The following is a 20757-nucleotide window of genomic DNA, read 5'->3' on the forward strand; positions in this document are numbered from 1 at the left end:
TACATGTAGGTACCAATGACATAAAGAAAGGTAGGAGACAGGTTCTGGAGGCCAAATTTAAGCTGCTAGATAAGAGATTAAAGTGTAAGACTTCCATGGTAGCATTCTTTTGAAATGCACAAAGCCAGTTAAGCAGAACCGTAGGATCTCAATGTGTGGATAAGACAATGGTGTAGAGAGAAGGGATTTATTAGGAATTAGGGAACCTTTTGGGAAAGGAGGAGTCTGTACAGGAAGGATGGGCTCCACCTAAACCAAACAGATTGCTGGCATGTAAAATTAGAAAGGTGGTAGAGGAGTTTTTAAACTAAGGGCTGGGGAAAGCCAGTAGTTGCAGAGGAACACACGATTCAGACAGACATCCCTTAGCAGAGGCTGTATTAACAGGAATTCTCTGTAGCTTAGTAAAGAGGAGAGGCTAGAATTTGATAAAGTACAGGGAGGAACTAAAGAGAACAGTCAAATGAAAGAGTCCCATTCAATTATATCTCATGAAGGCAGACAACTAAATATTGACAAATGTTATAAGTGCTTGTGTACAAATGCTAGAAGTCTAAATACTAAGATGTGTGAACTTGAGTACCTGGTATTAATTGAGGTTATTGAGCTAAGAGGCATCAGAGAAACTTGGTGGAATGATAATCAACAGGACACTATAATACCAGGGTACAAAATATATAGGAATGTCAGAGTAGGTTGTGCTAGTGGAAAAGTGGCAAAACGAAGTCAAAAATAGCAAAAATCTTAATTGAATCCAACTCTACCATAGAATCTCTGTGGATTGAAACTCCAGGCTTGAATAATAAGAATATAGCAGTAGGGATATACTACTGACCTGCTGACCAAGGATGGTGATCATGATTGTGAAATTCTCAGGGAGATTAGAGAGTCTATAAAAATAGAAAAATTAATAATAATGGTGGATTTCAGCTATCCTCATGTTCACTGGGTACATGTCACCTCAGGATGGGATGCAGTCAGACACTTTTAATGACTGCTTCTTGGAGCAGCTGATCCTGGAACTGACAAATAGAGTACAAGATCTGGTCCAAGAGATGGATGTAGCTGAACCGCTCGGTAATAGCAACCATAATGTGATTAAATTTAACATCCTTTTTGGGAGGGAATACTAAGCCCACCACAATAGCATTTAACTTCTAAAAGAGGAACTACGCAAAAAAATGAGGAAGCTAGTTAAACAAAAACTAAAAGGAACAGTCACAAGAATGAAATGCCTGCAAGCTGCAGGGAAGCATTTTAAAAACACCATAATAGAGGGTCAAACCAAATGTCTACCCCAAATTAAAAAGAACTGAGGCCCAAAAAAGTGTCATAATGGCTAAACCGTGTAAAAGAAGTGGTTAGAGACAAAAAGACCTCTTTTAAAAATTGGAAGTCAAATCCAGCTGAGGAAAATGGAAAGGAGCATAAAATCTGGCAAGTCAAGTGTAAAAATATTATGAGTCAGGCCAAGAAAGAATTTGAAGAGTAGGTAGCAAAAGAATTAAAGCAGAAATAGGAAGCCCACTAAACAATCAGTGGATCCACTGGACCATCAAAGGAGCACTCAAGGAAGACAAGGCCACTGCGAAGAAGCTAAATGAATTATTTGGATCAGTCTTCATTACACAGGATGCGAGGAAGATTCCCACACCTGAGCCATTCTTTCAGTGACAAACCTGAGGAACTCTTCCAGATTGAGGTGACAGTACAGCATGTTTTGGAGCAAATTGATAAATTAAACAGTAATAAGTCACCAGGGCCAGATGATATTCACCCAAGAGTTATAATGGAATTCAAATATAAAATTAGAGAACTGTATGCAACCTATCACTTAAATCAGCTTCTGTGATAGATGACTGGAGGGTAGCTAATGTGACACCAATTTTTAAAAAGTCTCCAGAGGCAACCCTGGCAATTACAGGCCAGTAAGCCTAACTTCAGTACCAGGCAAACTGTAGTAAAGAACAGAATTATCAGACACATAGATGAACACAATTTGTTGAGGAAGAGTCAGCATGGCTTTATGTAAAGGGAAATCATGCCTCACCAATCTTTTAGAATTATTTGAGAGAGTCAACAAGCATGTGGATAAGGGTGATCCAGTGGATATGCTTGAACTTTCAGAAAGCCTTTGAGAGGTCCCTCACCAAAGGCTCTTAAGCAAAGTAAGTAGCCATGAGATAAGAGAGAAGGTCCTCTCTGGGATTGATAATTGATTAAAAGAAAGGAAACTAAGGATAGGAATAAATGGTCAGTTTTCAGAGTAGAGAGAGGTAAATAAATAGCAGTGTCCCCCAGGGATCTGTATGGGACCTGTGCTGTTAAACATTCATAAATGATCTGGAAAAAGGGGTAAATAGTGAGATGGCAAAATTTGCAGATGATAAAAAATTATTTGATAAGTCCAAGGCAGACAGTGAAGAGTTACAAAGGAGCCTTGTGACAGGGCGATGACTCCTGCTGGTTGTCCAGGGAATTAGCACTCCAGCCTCCAGAGCGCCCTCTGCAGGCCAGCTGATGTCTCACCTGCCACTGGCCCCCGTGTCCCTCCCATACCCCGGTGCCCTTTGCTCAGGGGTTCTGCCCACCGCAGCACCCCTTCACTCTGGGTCTCCCCTCCCAGGGGAACCCCCAACCCCTCTATCCCCACCTTGCCTCAGTGGCTACCGCCAGTCATCATCTAACCCCTGCTCCCTGGAGCAAACTGCAGTTTGTAAACCACTCATCATTGGCAAGGGGGGTTGACCAGCTGCCTCTGCTTATCTCTGGGCTGCCCCTCTGCAGTGCCAGTACCCTTTGTGGGCTCTTAACTCAGCCTGCAGCCTGGGGGCTTTGCTAGGCTGGAGCTCCCCAGCTCCCTCTGCCCTTCCCCAGCACTGCTCCACCCTAGATACCCTCCTCAGCTTCCCAGGCAGCCAGGTCCTTCTCTCTCTAGGGAGCTAGAGAGAGTGTGTCTGTTTTTAGCTTCTGGCCCACAGCCCTTTTATAAGGGCCAGCTGGGCCCTGATTAAGCTGACCACAGCTGTGGCTGCTTTCCCAATCAGCCTAGCTTTCCCCTGCTGCAGCCCTCTCCAGGGCTGCTTTATCCCCTTCAGACAGGAGTGGGGTGACCACCCCATTACAAGCCTCATGAAACTGGGCAACTGAATTTCATCTGACATGTTATGTTGATAAATGCAAAGTAACGCACATTGGAAAACATAATCCCAAGTATACACACAAAATGATGGGGTCTGAATTAGATGTTACCACTCAAGAAAGAGATCTTGGAATCATCGTGGACAGTTCTGTGAAAACATCTGCTCAGTGTGCATTGGCAGTCAAAAAAAGCCTAACAATGTTAGCAACCATTAGGAATAGGATAGATAATAAAATGGTAAATATCTTAATGCCACTATATAAATCCATGGTACACCCACATCTTGTATACAGCAGTTCTGGTAGCCCCATCTCAAAAAACATACATTAGGAAATCAAAAGGTACAGAGAAGAGCAACAAAAATTATTAAGGTTGTGGAACAATTTCCATATGAGGCGAGATTAAAAAGGTTGGTATTGTTCAGCTTAAAAAAGAGACAGTTGTGGGTGGAATATGATAGAAATCTATAAGATCATGAATGGTGCGGAGAAAAGTGAATAAGGAACTGTTATTTACGTCTTCACTTAACACAAGAAGTAGGGGTCTCCAATGAAATTAATAGGCAGCAGGTTTAAAACAAAACAGGCAGTGGCACAAACCTGGGTCGTGGTGGCTCTTTTGATATGTTGATGGTATCTCTAGCAGCCCCCATCCCTGCTACGAGTGCACCTCCCTCCCCTTCCCTGCCCAAACTGCCCGGAGAGGAGGGGAGACCATCATTCCAAGGAGTCTCTTCTGCTGTTAACAATGACTCAGAGATCAAACTGTGACTCCTTGCCTTTAGCAGTATGCCCCACCTCTGCAGCACTTGCTCCTGTGCTGAACTTGCACATACTGTATGTGAAGGCTCTTCCCACCCTCCTGAGCAATCGTGGTGTGTTTCCTCCCGCCCCCCGAGAGCTTGTTGGAAGCTGCTGTCTGTCTTGCAGATGTAATCACTGGCATAGGTGCCAACTTTTCCTGACGCTGGTGGGTGCTCGACCCCCCACCACCACCGACCCTGGCCCCCCCCCCGACTCCGCCCCTGCCCTGGCCCCATTCCAACCCCTTCTCCAAAGTCCCCGCCCCAACTCTGCCCCTTCCCTGCCCCATTGGACTCCTTCCCCAAATCCCCGCCCTGGCCCCACCTCTTTCCTGAGCGCACCCTGTTCCCACTCCTTCCTCTCAGCACTTGGGCAAGCACTGGGAACTAGGGGGAAAAGCGAGGGCGCGGAGCACTCAGCGGAGGAAGCGGAGGTGAAGGTGAGCTGGGGCAAGGGAGTGGGGCGGGGAGTTTGGCTTCCGGTGCGTCCTGAGCACCCACCAATTTTTTCCCCGTGGGTGCTCCTGCTCCAGAGCACCCACAGAGTCGGTGCCTATGATCACTGGGCACCCAGGGAGACCATTAAGAGTGAGTCTCAAAGTTAACTAGGAAGGAAATGTATAAAATAAAAATGCTGATTGGCTCAGATTTCATTGAAGTTAGAGATGAGAAAACAGTTTGGCCACTGAGTGTGTGCCTGTGCCAGGGCATGAATGCTCCCACTGGCACATGACCTAATGTGTTGTCACTCTTGGTATGTCTATACTGCAATAAAATACACGTGGCTGGCCCCTGTTGGCTGACTCAGGCTGCAGGGCTATAAAATAGCAGTATAGACAGCCCAAGGCCCGATTCGTTTACACTGTAATTCTATAGCATTGCAGCCTGAGCCCAAGGAGCCCAAGTCAGCTGACCCAGGCCAGCTGTGGGTGTTTTATTCTAGTGTAGACACACCCTTTGGGGCTAAGTATCTCAGTTGATGGGCTTGTATTACTACCCACATTACTACCCCGTCCCCATTCACTTCACTCCTGTCCTGATATTTATCATAAATGTTCCCTCACAGTATTTCTTTCATAGTAAATCTAAGATGTACTGGAAATGTATTTGGGACTTCTGTTTTGGGAGAGGCACAGGTAAGCATCCAAATATTGTTAAATCTGAACTTTTACGGGGGTTGCCCATCACTGTTAGTGAAACAAAAGATAAACAAGTTAATATGTATGTGCTGTGACTGTGGAGAGTGTATCCACAACCATGCAAACATCTGTGGGTGGAATAAATTCCTGTGACAATGAGTCTTCTCTTTCTCAGCTGATACGTCATGTTCTTTTTTTCAGAATTCTAGGTAATCGGGTGGCAGAATTGGAGAAGAAGTTGAGAACTTTGGAAATTTCTGGTTTGTGGAGTCTTCCAGGTTTGTAGAAATTCAGAAAAACATAACATAAAAATGGCCATTCTGGGTCAGATCAGTAGTCCATCTAGCCCAGTATCGTGTCTTCCTTCAGTGGTCAATGCCAGATCCTTCAGAGGGAATGAACAGAAACTGGCGATTATTGAGTGATCTATTCCCAGTTGTCCAATCCCAACTTCTGGCAGTCAGAGGGCTGGGGATACTCAGACCATGGGGTTGCATCCCTGACCATCTTGGCTAATAGCCATTAATGGACCTAACCTCCATGAACTTATCTAATTCTCTTTTTGAACCCATCCCCTGTCAATGAGTTCCGCAAGTTGACCGTGTGTTGTGTGAAGAAGTACTTCCTTTTGTTGATTTTTAAACCTGCTACCTATTGATTTCATTGAGTTACCCTTGCTGCTTCTGTTACATGCAGGGGTAAATAACTTTCTTCATGCCATTTGTGATTTTATAGATCTCTGTCGTACCCCATAATAGTCTCTTTTCTAAGCTGAACAGTCCCAGTCTTTTTTTAATCTTTCATATGGAAAGCTGTTCCATCCCCCTAATAATATTTGTTGCCTTTCTTTGTACTTCGTTCAGTTCTAATATATCTCTTTAGAGCTGGGGCAACCAGAACTCTATGCAGTATTCAAGGTGTGGGTGTACCATGGATTTATATAGATGCATCAATATTTTCTGGCATCAATATTTTCTGTCTTATCTATCCCTTTTCTAATGGTTCCAAACATTTGATGACCCTTTTCTTTTTTTGCCTGCCACTGAACATTGAGCAGGTGTTTTCAGCGAACTGTGCATGATGACTCCAATATCTTTTTTTTTTTTTTTTTTTTTTGAGCGATATCAATTTAGACTCCATCATGTATAGTTGGGATTATGTTTTCCAATGCGCATTACTTTGCATTTATCAACGTTGAATTTTATCTGCTATTTTATTGGCCCATCACTCAGTTTTGGGAGATCCCTTGCATTATTAAGTGTTTGGATGTCTGTTTCCATATGAGGATTTCAATGTACACTTTGTGAGAAACTTGTTAAAAATATAGTCAAGTTTCAGTGGCTAGTGATTTTGAAAAGATGAATGTTCAACACTTTTTGGGAAAATCCAGTTTAAAGTGTGTCAAGTTAGAAACCCAAAATCACTAGTCACTTGTGAAAATGCTGGATTTACACACATTTTAAATCAGAATATAGTAGATAGCAGAAAAAATACCCTTTGGCGAATGCAAGAAACAGTCGAACTATCACTATGGGTTGTAGCTGAAAAATATTAACGATCTGATTTAAATGTTAATATAAAATCATACAACTTAAGATATTGGAGCCAGTTTTTTTTCAACATGTTTTATTTATTAATTTTAGTGAAATGTGCATTGTTTGGATTACCTTCATTTTTGGTTATTTTTCTCTCATTACACCTAATTGTTTCTCCTTTAATCATCTTTCTTCTTGATGTTCACACCACTAAGTTATGTTTGTGGTAACAATTTCCCATTGCTACCATTAGAGGTACCTACACTAATGTAGACAAGGTTCCAGGTGTTATAAGCTATATCATTTAGGTCTAACCTCACCAAAAAACAGCTGATATTTAGCAATGTATCTGAAGAGTCCTAGTGACAAATCTCTCCAGTTCCACTCCTGATGTTAGTTTTAACTCAAATCCTCTTAATGCAAGATGCAGATAAAATAATTATCTTGAGTCACACTAATATAGGTTTACATTCTAATTGAAATTTAATGTTGCCTGGGTATTTAACATATTGGCATTCTACTTTGTTTAAAAAATGTTGTTCAGTGAAATTCATAGTTAATAAATGCAATGTTTGGTCTTTGCAGAAATGTATAAAAATAAATAAAAAGTAGAATAAATGAAATGCTGAGAGCTTGCTCCATTGTTAGTCTATTTAGGTAAGACATCCAATTAATATTAATACAATAACTGTCTCTTTTCTTCCTTTCTTTTGCTGCCTGAAGGCCTGAGCTACAATGTCTCAGTGGGATTTGGGAGTAGGTTCTACTTGACATGTATATTTTTAGTAACTAATTTTAGCAGTGCGTTAAATATTGTCACAACATGTAAATAAATGGAAATGTTATCTGAACATTTTTATGTTTGTCAGATTAAGATGTTCAAGTGAGTGAGTTAGATGTCCACAAGGGAAATAGAGACTACTGCACAAGACAATTATTTTAAATTGGGAAAAATGATGATAAAGGATGATACTCAATAGTTGTAACTGAATTTTACACTAGATTGTGACTTGCATCAAACAGTGAGGTTTATTTCTTTGTTTAACCAGAGAAGCAGTAAATTAAGATTGCACTTTTGTTTCCAAGTGTGATCAAGCTCAGAGATATCAAATATGAGTCTTGTGACACCCAGTGGGATCACAAACACTTTTTCAGATGGTTACAACTGGCCTCTGCTCTGTAAAATACCATCTCCTGTCAGTACTGTGAGAACTATCATAAGAATGTTGGCTTGAGTGAAGGGTGAGAGCACCTGCTCTGATTGATGCTAGAAGAAAGATTCTCAGAAGAAAACATCACTTGGTTTACAGTGAGTTGAACTTTTTGTCATTGGAAAGCTTTGCCAGTGAGAGCTGACTTTGAATCATACTTGTGAAACAGACACATCATTCTAGTTGAATAAATTTCAGGTTCCTAAAAGCAGAATGAGTATTGCTTCCTAAACATCGCCAGCAATAGACTATCTATTTACTTAGCCCAGCACCATGCCACCTATTTACAAATAGAAATAGCCTTAACATTCACTCTTTGCCAGCCTGTAGGAGAAATGGTTTGATAGTTTATAGGTTCTTTAGTTGGTTGGTTTTTGTTGGCTTGCATGTAGGGGAGAAAAACTGGGAAAGCGAAATCAAATGAATTTTGTGTTTGAAAGTGGTGAGGTCCGCAGTTGTCGTCTTTTGTCAGGGGTGAGTGGGTCTCAATCCTGCAAAATTTCTCTTTCACATTTCAGAGTCTCCCTTATTGGCTGATGGTTTCATTGTTCAGTCACGAGAGATCATGGTTGTGCTGGGAGAGGTCTTGGGCGTGGATTTGTTCTGATCTCATTTACATAAGTTTGTCTCTGCTGAGGGTAGAGCAAAGATGGGGTTTCAGTATCCTGGTAGCATTTCAATCTTTTATTGGTTGCCTAGATACCATGGTGATTGTTGCATTAGAAATGTGTATGTCACCCCACTTCTTAGACTTTGGTTAATTGGGCACTTTACATCAGCAATTGGTTTATAAACTATTGTGCTCTCAAAAACCAATTCCCAGCGCAAAAGGATTAAGTTGAGTCCAAGAACAGTTCTCTTGCTTTTCTTCGTATGATCACAGGAAATGCTCCAGATGGCTTTTGTTACTCAGCAGCCACCCACTTAAAACATGCATCTCCTCAACTGGCCTATCTCCAGAGGGAGTGATGCATTTAGTTTTGAGGCAGTTATGTTTGAACTTCTTTGAGCGGATATTTAAAGGGAGGTGAAAACTTGACGGAATTTACAAGACTCCATTTGAGAACAGCATATTCCTCTAAAGAAAGGAGGAAACAAACTTATGTTGTCATGTATAGCTCTCTTGTTTGCCTGCTTATTTTCAGCCCTGTACATTTTTAACCAGAAATCCCTCCCCCAAAAGCTCCCGAAATTGAGGATGTGCTTTCCAGCAGCTATATGTGGAGAAGAATAACATACAGAAGTGAGCTAGTTCCAAGCACTCAATCAAAATTACGTTTGTTAGCCCCACTTGTACCATGCTTCACAGAATATGGGGCAGCAGTATTCAAACCTCCAACTTACAAGGACGTGAATCACTGTTACGATGTATGAATAAGGCTGCGAGTTTGTCACGGAAGTCACGGCTTCCTGGGTCAGCAGCAGCAGTTTGGATGTGTGGGAGGGGGCTCAGGGCTAGGGGCAAGGGTCTGGAGGATACGGGGGGGGGACGACACGATTACCTGGGGTGGGGCCCCCCTGCAGCTCCTAGGCGGTAGAGGAGCACAGTCTGCACACTGCTGGCACCCACAGGCCCCACCCCTGCAGCTCCCATTGGCTGTGGTTCCCAGACAATGGGACCTGCGGCAGCCGGCGCTTGTGGTGGAAGCAGCGGAGGAGCTCCTGCCTGGGCCCCTGTCTTTGCTGCCTAGGAACTGCAGGGACGCGGAGCCAGGTAGGAAGCCTCCACCAGACTCCCCTCTCCCCCAGTACAAGCGGGGGGTCCTGGATTACCTCCCCCAGCACCCGCGGCACCCCTGGGGCATGCACACCCCCAGAGCAACCCCACCCAAGTTTTACTTAGGGCAGGTATTTTTAGTAAAAGTCATGGACAGGTCACGGGCCTGTGAATTTTTGTTTACAGCCTGTGACCTGTCCTTGATTTTTACAAAAAATACCTGTGTCTAATGTATGAATAAGACCCTTTAGGCAGGTCAGACAGCATTGCTTAGATGATGATGATCTGACTATTTTGTGGAACCAGTTGGCTTCAAAGGGGATGGCAGAAGTTATAAAAGTGAATGTGTTTACTGAGTAACAGCTGGTTGGAAGTCAAATTGCTTTGGTGTTTGTACTGGAAGCCACAAGCATCCCAGCTCAGGCTTTACTTTTCTGAATCTGATGTGCTGTGCAAGGTGCTCAGAATAAACAACTCCGCTGGCTCCCATTCTGTCTAGGAAGAGACAGTTCTGTTTTTTTAAATATCTCCACAGACCTGCTCCATCCTGTGTCATAAACCTTTCATGTCATTACTCCCAACCACCTCTGTTCATCTAGCCTTGCCCATCTCTCCATACAGTTACCGCTGTTGTAGAGAAAAGCCTTGCCCCCTTCAGCTTGTGCCATTTGGAACAGCCCTTAGGTTTGTTCTGCCTCATCAGCTGCCCACCTTCAGTTTTCAGCTGAAAACTTGTCCCTTTCCTTTACATTATAGTTTCGCTCACTCGGCTATCTAACTCCATAATTTTATTATTTGCTATAGAAGATGCAGAGTTCAAATGCAAATTATGTTTAAGTTGGAATTCTGATCTTGATCCAGTCAAAACTTCTCCAGCATTATTATTTTATGTGTATTACTGTAACACACAGACCCCAGCAAGGTCAGATCTCTGTTGTGTTAGACACTGAACAGACATGTGGAAGCATGGTTACAGCCACATTTTTCAAAAGCGACAAGATGTTTTGGGATCCCAACTTGACATCTGAAGTAAGGGACCTGACTTAAAGGGAGGGTCCTCAGAACTTCCTGAATAGCAGACTCCATAAGGTGTTTACAGACTGGACACCCAAAAATTGAGGACCCCAAAATCACTAGTCCCCCTTTAAAATCATAGCTTTTGACAGTGATGTAAGACAACATGCAGAGTATACTCAAACAAATTTGGTAATACAAACGTGTCATCTTATTTGTTTAATGAAGACAAGCAGAGCAGTAGCAATAGTCTGAGCAGAACATCTGTCTAGACCTTATTTATTAGCTGGCAGTATTCTATAGGCCTCACAGAAACTTGCAAAATTATATCCACAGTGGAACTGGGAAATTACACCCTTTTGCTCTGACATGGAACCAGACCTCTTAGAAATGGATTTTGGTCCATGGATTAAAATCCCCAAGCCCTCCTTTTTCTTGCAATATTACTGTTTGTGTTTACTGCCTATCTCATAATTTATACTAATACTATAAGCCTTTGGGGAATACAATTTATATAAAAAATGGGGTACAAAATTGCATTTGTAATATTGAGGGTACAGCAGTGAAAGCTGAATGTAGAGGGTAAAAGGACAGAGTGAAATGTTTGTTGGCGTGGTGTGCTCCTAGAGTCTAGATGTAAATGATCTCTGCATTAGTGTAACACTTTAATCTAAAAATAATACTTTCTGCATCACTTCTAATATGATCTGATTACAGCAGAATACAGCAGCAGCTGGTCGTCTTTCAGCAAATTAGAGAACTGCCCTTTAACCAGTAGTGTTGGTAGAAATGAGTGTCTGCTTTTTGTATTTGGCTAGTGCACTTCAGCTGCAGTACATTGGTATTTTGTTCTGCAGAAAAAATCATTTTAAGAGCTACTTTACATATCACTCTACTTTTTTTTTTGTAAGGGCAGAAAAAGCCAGTTAAATTGCAAGATGTTTTTAAACAAAACCAGACACTTTGGTGATCACTCATTACAATCAGTTACTGAATCTTTCCAATACTTTCTTCATTTCAGGTGGAAAAGATACTATAACATTCAGTGACCCAACCCTGCCTGTTCTACAGAGGTCAAGATCGCCATTGCTAACATTTGCTGACAAGCCACAACAGAATCAAGCACAGAGGCATGAAGGTGAGCATGTAGGACAGAGATGGTTCGACACTACACGTCTTATCAAATACAGGAAAAGTAAAAGCCAAGGTTTCATGCCAGTATAGCAGAAGGTAAAGATTCTGTGATCACAAACATTAAGTAAATCAATCATAACCAAAGTGGGGGATCATCTCAGTTTGAACAGGCATGGAGGGACTGATAAATGACTGTATAGTGACTTGCACAGTGCTAGAGGTCAGGTTTTAGCAGCTCAAAGGAATTTTGCAACATAGCTGTATGCCATAGGAAAGCAACACATTGTACCTGTGCAAAGCTGGCTCCCTCCTGTTCTCCTCCCCTCTCCCCTTTACAGTGCATGGTAGGAAAGCAGACTATGGAACTAGCTTAGCACTCTCCTGCATTAGACCTGATCTACAGATGAAAGGCTTCCTGATTGTCCCTGGCAAATTGAAATAAACCCCTGCTGTTGAGCAATTGATTCTTCTTTTATATTCATGCATGGATTTTGTTAAAATCTTTTCCCAATCACAGGCTCTAAGATCTTTCCTTAAAAGTCCAGCTCAGCTCTATTTGATACTAAGAGCAGGCTAATATTTTAATGAAAACACGACTTTTCTTTAGTTTTTCTTAGTGGACAGGGAATAGATTTTTTTTTTTTGACTATCGCATTTGGATAAGCTATTTAATGGCTATAAAATTTTTGGCATGCCCAGATCTTATTCAGTCAGCCATGAAGCATTGTAAATGCTTTGATATTAGTTCCTCAAATTAAATAGATCGTGGCTTCATTTTGACTTTATTATCCATGTTACCAGATGATTGACAGCAGTTGATCACTTTTAGTCTTGATCAGCTGATTTTTACTGTGCTGAAAATAGAAAATTAAATCATATTTAACCACTTCTTCATTGAATATATACGTAACTTACAGATAGTAATTTTCATTTTAAATAATCATTGGGTTCTAATTAAATCTTCACTCTTTGAAAGTGTTTAGTTGATATCATTATATTAACTTTGCCTTATTTGTCACTGTGTGCAGGGCTGGTAGCACTGCCTACTACGAAGGTTGCACAACACTTCCCATTATAAGACCCTGCATTCACTTGCATGTAACTTTGCTGAACTCCAGCCATTTGGGTTGAAATTTTCCATGCTGGGTGTCTGTCTCAGCCTGAATTGTGTTTTAGGGTTTTTTTGTTTTTGTTTTTTAAATTTCAGCCAAAACAGTTTTAGCTGTTTCTGAGGACAAAGATCACCACTCCTCTAGTGCAAGCAAATACTTGCAAAACACATTCCCCTCTAGTAGTCCACAGTGAGGATGACAATCTACTACTGCTGTCAGTTACTCTGATAGCTCAAGTAACAGAGGCCCGTGTGGTGCAACCTAGTTTGGTCCCCTTGTGTAGATGCACTATGATGCTGTCTTTAATTGCATAATGCGTTCTTTCTGAATTGTTTTTGTATCGTTTATATTCAGTGTTTGGATTTTGTTGTAATGATACACTTAAAATGTTAAAATATATTTTTTTTCTGCCCCTGCCTTGTCTTATGCTGCTATCAAAGCATGTTATTCAGGTGAAATGTTGCAGGGTTAATTATATAACTTCATTATTGGAGAAAGGCTTATGGAAAGAGAAATGGATCTTAACGCTTAAAAGTGGCATTTTCATGGCCTATTACTGATCTCTTGTGGCCGGAAATTCTACAACCCTGGGCCTTTACGTGGAAAAAGAGTTTTGTCCTAGGCTCCATCCGCTATAATGTCCCTCTTTATCACTGCTGTCAGAGTTATGTAAGAGAGGCTGTCTCTGAAATAACTAGACCCTATCCAGTAAGAACTTCCCAATGTTCTGATTGGTTCTGTTCTTTGAAGTGAGTCCAGAATGGGATAGTTAAGTTGCGCTCTGATCAATCTTTTACCATGGTTGGGGGGCACTAGTATTTCACTAGCTAGATCATCTTCTGCATGGCTTTCTTGGTCAATGCCTCATGCATATAAATTCATATAATGTACACTAGCATGACGCTGTCCCATTTCTCTCTTAGCAAAACAGAAGGGAAAAGAAGATGAAATTTATGCTGTTTCAACAGAGTTGACAGTTCCAGAGGAAGCTGCTACAGTCTACGACAATTCCCAAGCAAACATAAATAACAGTAACCAAACTAAGCCTTTTCATCCCTCATTACCCAAGGTTCCTTCTGAGGAGGAAGAAATAAACAGTCTTGGAAGTGAAATAATTAAATTGACAGAAGAACAGGCAGCTGCAGAACTGGAAGGGAGCAGAACAGAAAGTCTACCGGAGGGCCGGAGTACAATGGACCAATCAGAACTTAGCAGCTCATCCAAGGAAGAGTCCCCCTTATCCAGCCCTGACCCATTTGACCCTGTGGAGCCATCAAACTCCAAGAATGAGCATGCAGCTGAAAATTGGGTCCTGAAAGACCATGAGGAAACCTCAGAGAATGAATGTGAAAATGTAAATAAGAGAGAGGGTGGAAATGGCAACACACTGGACACTGAAGACACAGAAGGATGTGGAGAACTAACTGTTTCAACCTCTGACTTAAGCAACATCTCCAGTAGTCCCCCTGAACCTGAGTGTGACAAATCATCTGATCCTGCTGAATGCTCTGAATATTTGGATAACAGCATGGCTTGTGGTATGAAATCCAAGATCTCAAGTTTCTCCCTTTCATCCTCTTACAGTGGAAGCTGTACTGCCATGAATACGGATAGTCACCGAATTAATCTGCCATAGAATTGGGTTTTTTACATCAGTCTGTCAGCATTTGTCCATTAAAAATATGTTTTTTTTCTATTAACATTGACTCTGCTTAACCAAAATAATGTAAATACATAAAATGGGTAGAACTTGAAAATGATGGGGGGCAGGGTTACTGTTTACAGTGATTGAAGTTTCTAGAGAGACTGACATAGTTGAGAAAAATGGGGCCAAGAGACTCACCATTATCCTTTATCATGTCAAGTCCTAGCTGGGTCTCCATAGCATGTATGTTCTTGTCCAATGCACAATGCCTACTGGTATGTATTTTAAGGGTTTCAAATGGCTATTTTCAGCAGATGAAAATTTGAAATGATAAACTAAAAAGGATCTAACGGTAACAGGCTTTTGTTTATTTTTTCCAGACTTGCATTCTCTCTGTGCATACTTGCTGTAAGTGCATATTTAGAATAGCAGCATTTGATCCCTACTGAAAAGCAAAATGGTTTTGAAAAGTAGCCCCTGCACATGCACAGTTTCCATCTCTTAAACCTCCATATCTCCTCTACATTCCTCCACCCGCCCCAAGAAAACACAGGGGACTTATGTCACAAAGTATTAAGGCCCCATTCCAGCTGAAGCTCCTAAAGCTGCTCTAGTAGAGGGAAAGTTCCCCGGGGAAGTAAAAAATCATCCTAGGGGGCATAGCAGAGCTGCCCAGAGGGAGGAGAACTTGTGTGTATATAGGCCAGCTTTCTATTGTGTGCTGCTAGTGCCAATTCTTGGGACTATGTTCCTATCCCTTGGGCTGGAGTCACTTGTGTGGCCCCTGCTGGGAGACTGAGTGGATCTAGGCCTATCTCCACTTTTATTAGGTATAAAACAAAAATGTGAATCTGGAGTGCAGCTAACTCTTCCTTTCCTCCCCCAGCTCACCAGTCTTTTGGATAGTGGTGGGGTTATTCTTTGGGCCCCAGTCGGCCTTTTAAAATTCTTCCCAAGCTGATACGTAGTCAGCAAGAAAAACCTTCTGGTGTTAGAGTGGGGGGCGTGCAGAGCAAGTCCCCAGCTCTCTAGTGATGGAGTTGTGCCACTCTGCTCCCGGGAAGGCAGTGGCAAGGGAATACTTAATGTTGGAGTTCACAGCTGTTAGAGCTGGGGAGGCACTTCCTCTCCTCTTTTTAGAATAGGGAACAGTCTCTGCAGCTGTGGAGCGTCTATGGGCTAGCAGCCGCGGAGGCAATTTTTTTGCTGGCTTGGGACCTAATTGTCTGTAAATGTTCATTTCTCACTCCTAGAACTTGAAACCAATCAGAGAGAATTAAACCAAATGTAATAAACTACTACTAATAAAAAGGAGAATCCCTCCCAGCTTGAGCCTTTGTTTGACAAATATCTGCCAGCTGCAGATTTTTACAGCCCACTTGTCAGCTACTGAAAAACAGGGTTTGTATTAGCAGCACTGACAAACTTGTCTCTATATGGATACTGAACTAGCAGGTGCTGCCATAATCAAAGGTGTTTTGATTCCATTAACAGTTTGTGCTTGGCAGAAGAAAGAATATACGTAATGGTTACATCTGAATATAATGAATGATGGGAGGCTAAAAAAATGTGACCTGCCTCTTGTTTTTGTGCATTCCCCTAAGAGGGGCATGCATGTAACCCTTTCTCTGCTGTCTGCTCTTTCGTTGTTGTGTGCAGGCAATAAAGGAATACTTGCATCACTCCTCTAAAATGCTTCCTTTCTACTTAGAGACGGTGGCATTGCATCACACTGGTATCAACAACAGCCCCCTTTGAACCAGTTTGTTGCAAATTCAGATGCCTTGGGGGCATGCTGCGCTGAAAAGTTTAAGCTTTCTTCCCTGGCCCCAGATATATTTGTTCCTCAAAACCCAAAGACCAAGAGGGACTGTTGCTATTAATGGAAAAATAATGGATTACATTATTGACTCAGTTATTTATGACAGCACTGGCAAGCATGAAGAAAAATAGACATGCACTGAAATAATTGAAGAGATTTTTACAGGGGTTTGTAATATTTAAAATATTACCTTCCTTGTAATGTTTGTTCCAAGGTGTTTGTTCCTTTCCATCTTTCATCACAGCCTGAGGCGTTCTGAAGCTAAATGCTAGAGAAGTTCTGAATAAAAATGCAGCCAGAATTGAGGCTGGCTTTGATTTATTTATTTATTAAATCCCTAAATGTCAGTGTTTGTATATACAGCTTAACTCTGAAATGTTGAAGGTATGTGTGTGCTTGATTCTCCTCTCCCCTACATTGGTGTAGAGGCCTGAGGCAAAGCTCATTGAACTCAATGGGAGTTTTTTCCTTGACTACTATAGGCTTTGGATCAGTCATTAAATTAGGAGTAACCCCACTGAAATCATTATGGTAATGGTGTAAACCTGGTGCCAAGTCAGAGCAGACTCAGGCTGACAGGTATCTTTAGCACATAAAACTGTCTTGTTTCTGTTCTGATACGGCTGGCAGGCTGCTCTTTGAAAAACCTCCTGTAAATTAGATCCTTTTATTGGTGGTTCCTCCCCACCTAAATTCCTCTTCTGTATCCTTGCAACCACTGGCTGGCAGACTCTGGCTAGGAGGCTCCCTGCAGACCTCACTTCAGTACCACATCATTGCCCTGTCTACAGGGAGTCCAGTGCAATGCAGTTTGTTCCCTTTTCCACACAGGGGACTGTGCATCCTCCCAGCTGTGCTCTTAGTCTTCATCCTTGGGACTTGAGCCTTTACAGGCTGAGACATGAAGCTTCAATACAGCACCAAACCTCTCTTAAAGTAAGATTTGTTTGCTGCAATAAAATTACAATTGACTCTGAATGTTGGGGGGGGTTTATTTTCCTTTTACTGGTACTGCTGTTACACTAGTAGAACTGTTGTCTTTACTGAAATTATTTATGATTTACACCAGCTGAGAGAAGAATCAGGCCTTCTCTGTTGAGATCTACATGCTGTCTCTGTAGGACTTTAAACCATGCTCTGACAGGCATACCCAAACGTAAACTTTATCACTAATGTGGGAGGGCGGGAGACAGAGTGGTAGCTTCAAATGCAACATTTCAAAAACTGATTTTTAAGAATGCTGTTTCATAATCAGACCAGATGACTTCCCTTATTCTATACCCTTTTGAATGACAATGAACTTGTACTGGAGCCCAGCAGCAAATACATGTCTTAACTGGGAGAAATGGAATAAAGAAGATACAAGACCCTTAAAATTAAACCTATTTCAGAAAAGGTGTTCACCGAATCTTTAAAACGTAAATTTGTGAAAATGACAGATTAAGAATAATCTTTTAAAGCACTGCTTCCTTTCTAAGTGAGACTATTTTTATGCATAGAGCAACTTGTATAATAAAGAAATTAGAATTTCTTTAATCCACATGAGCTCAGGAATGTATTTTAGAATCTTAACTGAGATGAATTTTTAAGATTGTCTTTTTTTTTTACCAGTTGCTGTTTTAGAGTTTTATTTAAAGAAAGGTATAGCTTTTATTTATTTGCAAGCCTTTCCTTGGTTGCAATCTACAGACACCATGCAACATGACAACTATATATATTTTGACTCCTGGAATAAAGACAAATTTCCAGATTTATTTTGTCTTTTATCTTCTCCCTTATTAATATGGGAGGAACGTTAATTATGCCTTAGTGTTTTATTAGCGGGTCATGTATTAAATTGTGGTCATACTTTCTTTTTTATAAAACAAGGAATATAAAGATTTTATTCAATAACTTTCTTCAGTTTGTATAAAACAATCTAAATTGAAAGTCTTTTCTACCGTCACTTATTCCTTGCAATCTGAACAGACTAATTTGCTATATTTGTGTGGGTATGGAAGATCACACTATGTATTCTTGCCTTCAAAATACTATATATTTTTTAATGTATCTACATTGTGTGAACAGCATTACACAATTTTACCTGATGTGTTATTTGGTAGTAAGCTCTCCAAACATTTCCAGGCTACTTACTATTTTAAAAAAAAACAAAACCCAGAACAGTTCTTGTAAGTCTACTTTCAAATGTAAACAATGTGACTTGGGTACGGCGTATGGATAACTCAAACCAGTTAAGCTTATACATGTTGGAGAATAAAACCTGCAAATATAAGTAGAATAGTATAATGGATCAGAAGTTAAAAATAGAAATAATGTCTATACTCTCTCTGAATCTGAGGAGAAGGCTATTATCTAGCTCTACCAGGCTACCACACAAAGCCATTCAAGTTACAGAAATCTTTATACTTTTCAGATATGTAGAAAAACACTGCAGAGCATCTTAGCCAAAAGCAGTTTTTCATTAATTTGTCCTTTTCTTTGTACCTCAGCTTGTGATCGCTCAAGAGATCCATTAGAATGGACAAGCTTTTTCCAGATTTCATAAACTAAATATTTTGCTAGTCTTACCATGTTGCACTAAACTTTTGAGCTGAATAAATGGGAGTTTTAAGTTTAAAAAAAACTGCATTGCAAAGTTGAGTTGATGCTGTTTTTTATTAATCTGCTTACAGCAGGGAAAAACATCTATAGAGCAATATGCGTTTCTTAGAGAGCAGCAAGACAGAGACTCAATGGAAACGGGAAACCTTTCCCATGTCTCTGTGATCAGTTACATGGACTATATCTATTCTGTGCTGCCTAGACAATAGATGGCGTGTTGGTCTTTAGTTAGGCTTGGTTGTTTTGTGCTCATTTGTGATCCTCTTCTTCCTCCTCTCTGTAATGTCAGGAAGCTTTTTCTCCCATAAGTTCTTGTTGCATATCCCAATGACACAGCAAGCTAGACGTCTGCCAGCGTTCCCATTCTCCAAACTGGCTTTATTGTTACCTTTGCCCATGTCATCTTCCTGCTCATGGATCACAATGGATCTCCCCATGATGGAGTAAGGGCCAAACAGAGTGGCGAGCAGATTTGGCTTGTATTTTCTAATTTTGCCTTCTTTAGAGTAGAAGTTGCCAAAATCCCCTGGATGGCGAGGGTGGTTCACGTTGAAAGGGTTATAGTGCCCCCCAGTAGAGTCACAGCTGTTGCTGAGGTCTCCGAGCTTATGGATGTGAATAGCTCTGCCAGACTGATTGCTGCCTGATGGAAACCCATTCAAGTCAAAGAGAGCCTCTAGTTTTCCATTTGGGTAGGACTGTCTGAACAAGACTTGGCCTGTCACCTGTGGCTTGTCAGCATCTAGATTGGAGCTGGGCTTCACTTCACAAGTGGCATAACCTAGCTGGTTAGTCGTCTCATTGATGAACTGTGGGTAGAGTAAATTCTGCCACAGGTCATTCACTTTTTTCTGTATGTCTTGAAGTGGGCTGTCTCTATTGGAATCAGCCTCACCTTCTCCTCTCACAACACCAGATGCAGAGAGGCCCAGGTTGATGACCAGGTAAAGGAACAGAAACATGTTTGCAATTCCCAACCTGCAAAATACAAAAGGCTACAAAGAGGCAAGGGAAAAAGTTCCATGATTTTTTATTCTATGTGGAAGGAAGAGTAACCCATTATGGTGAAAGGGACAGGCACATCATTAGCTTTTAATATTACCAAGCAAAACAGTTGAACCGTGTGGTCACGACACACTCGGCTTATTTCTAAATCTCTCTACAGTGATTAATCATCTGACTAACCTAGAACGCTCTCTTCATATGCAGTTTTTAAACATACATAAACTGCCAACTATGCCTGTAAAAATATCAGCAATCTAGAGTGCAGAGCAGATGTGCAATATCTTCCTTCTTGAAGAAATCAAATCTAAAACTTTATTCAATTTTTGAATTAATATTGGGAATTTTTTCCCTAAATCAAACCCCACAAGGAAAATCTGCCAGGAGACTTCTTATGGGCTACATGTTTGCAGCCAACTGATTGTTAAAAACAATCCCAATGTTGCCTACCTTTTCAAAGATTTTCCAAAAGCTCTTCACAGTGGGTTGCAGTCTCTGCTTTTGCAAACGAGTAGTGATCAGCCCAAATTCCAGACCTCTCTGCAGTTGAGGCTTATGAGCTGCGTGTTTATGTAAAAGTTGGGTAACACTAGTTCATGGGAGTGGCCAGTAGAACTCTGGGAAGAGAGGAGGAAAAAATGAAACTAGTAACTTTTTAGAAAGGATAAACAGTCTGTCTCCTTTTCCAGAGTCCGTACAGCTCTGAGACCTCCCTGACTTTCCAAAAAAAATTGGTTACCAAGCTTTTAAATTAATCTTTCCTTTCATGATTTCATGTGTATATTTAAAGAATATGAGTGGTGAGGGTAGGAGAATTTTATCAGGGTACAGTCATCTTTGTTTAGATAGTTCTTCCACTTAAATCTATCATTTGTCACAGA

General features: G+C 41.1%; 2 protein-coding genes across 3 annotated transcripts in view; one reads left to right on the plus strand and one right to left on the minus strand.

The window, feature by feature from the left end:
• The window catches only part of CCDC149 (coiled-coil domain containing 149), a 60969-nt gene extending 45194 nt beyond the window's left edge, over positions 1 to 15775 (plus strand). The window contains exons 10-12 of the mRNA XM_045017949.1: positions 5285 to 5361; positions 11582 to 11698; positions 13730 to 15775. Coding sequence (XP_044873884.1) covers positions 5285 to 5361; positions 11582 to 11698; positions 13730 to 14442 — 907 coding nt within the window. The 3' untranslated portion in view covers positions 14443 to 15775. The remainder of the gene's footprint in view (positions 1 to 5284; positions 5362 to 11581; positions 11699 to 13729) is intronic.
• A 3134-nt stretch (positions 15776 to 18909) lies between these two features.
• Positions 18910 to 20478, minus strand: SOD3 (superoxide dismutase 3). 2 transcript variants are annotated; one of them, XM_045017950.1, is made up of 2 exons: positions 20327 to 20478; positions 18910 to 19852 (listed from the first exon to the last, which is right to left on the minus strand). In XM_045017950.1, the coding sequence occupies exon 2, from the start codon at positions 19834 to 19836 to the stop codon at positions 19099 to 19101; it is 738 nt and encodes a 245-aa protein (XP_044873885.1). In that variant the 5' UTR covers positions 19837 to 19852; positions 20327 to 20478; the 3' UTR covers positions 18910 to 19098. The 2 variants fall into 2 exon arrangements, with proteins under 2 accessions (XP_044873885.1, XP_044873886.1); XM_045017951.1 differs by having other exon boundaries at positions 18910 to 19869; positions 20327 to 20427.
• Between the last annotated feature and the right edge of the window lie 279 nt (positions 20479 to 20757).

Source organism: Mauremys mutica, chromosome 5 (genome assembly GCF_020497125.1).
Source record: "Mauremys mutica isolate MM-2020 ecotype Southern chromosome 5, ASM2049712v1, whole genome shotgun sequence".
NCBI lineage: Eukaryota > Metazoa > Chordata > Testudines > Geoemydidae > Mauremys > Mauremys mutica.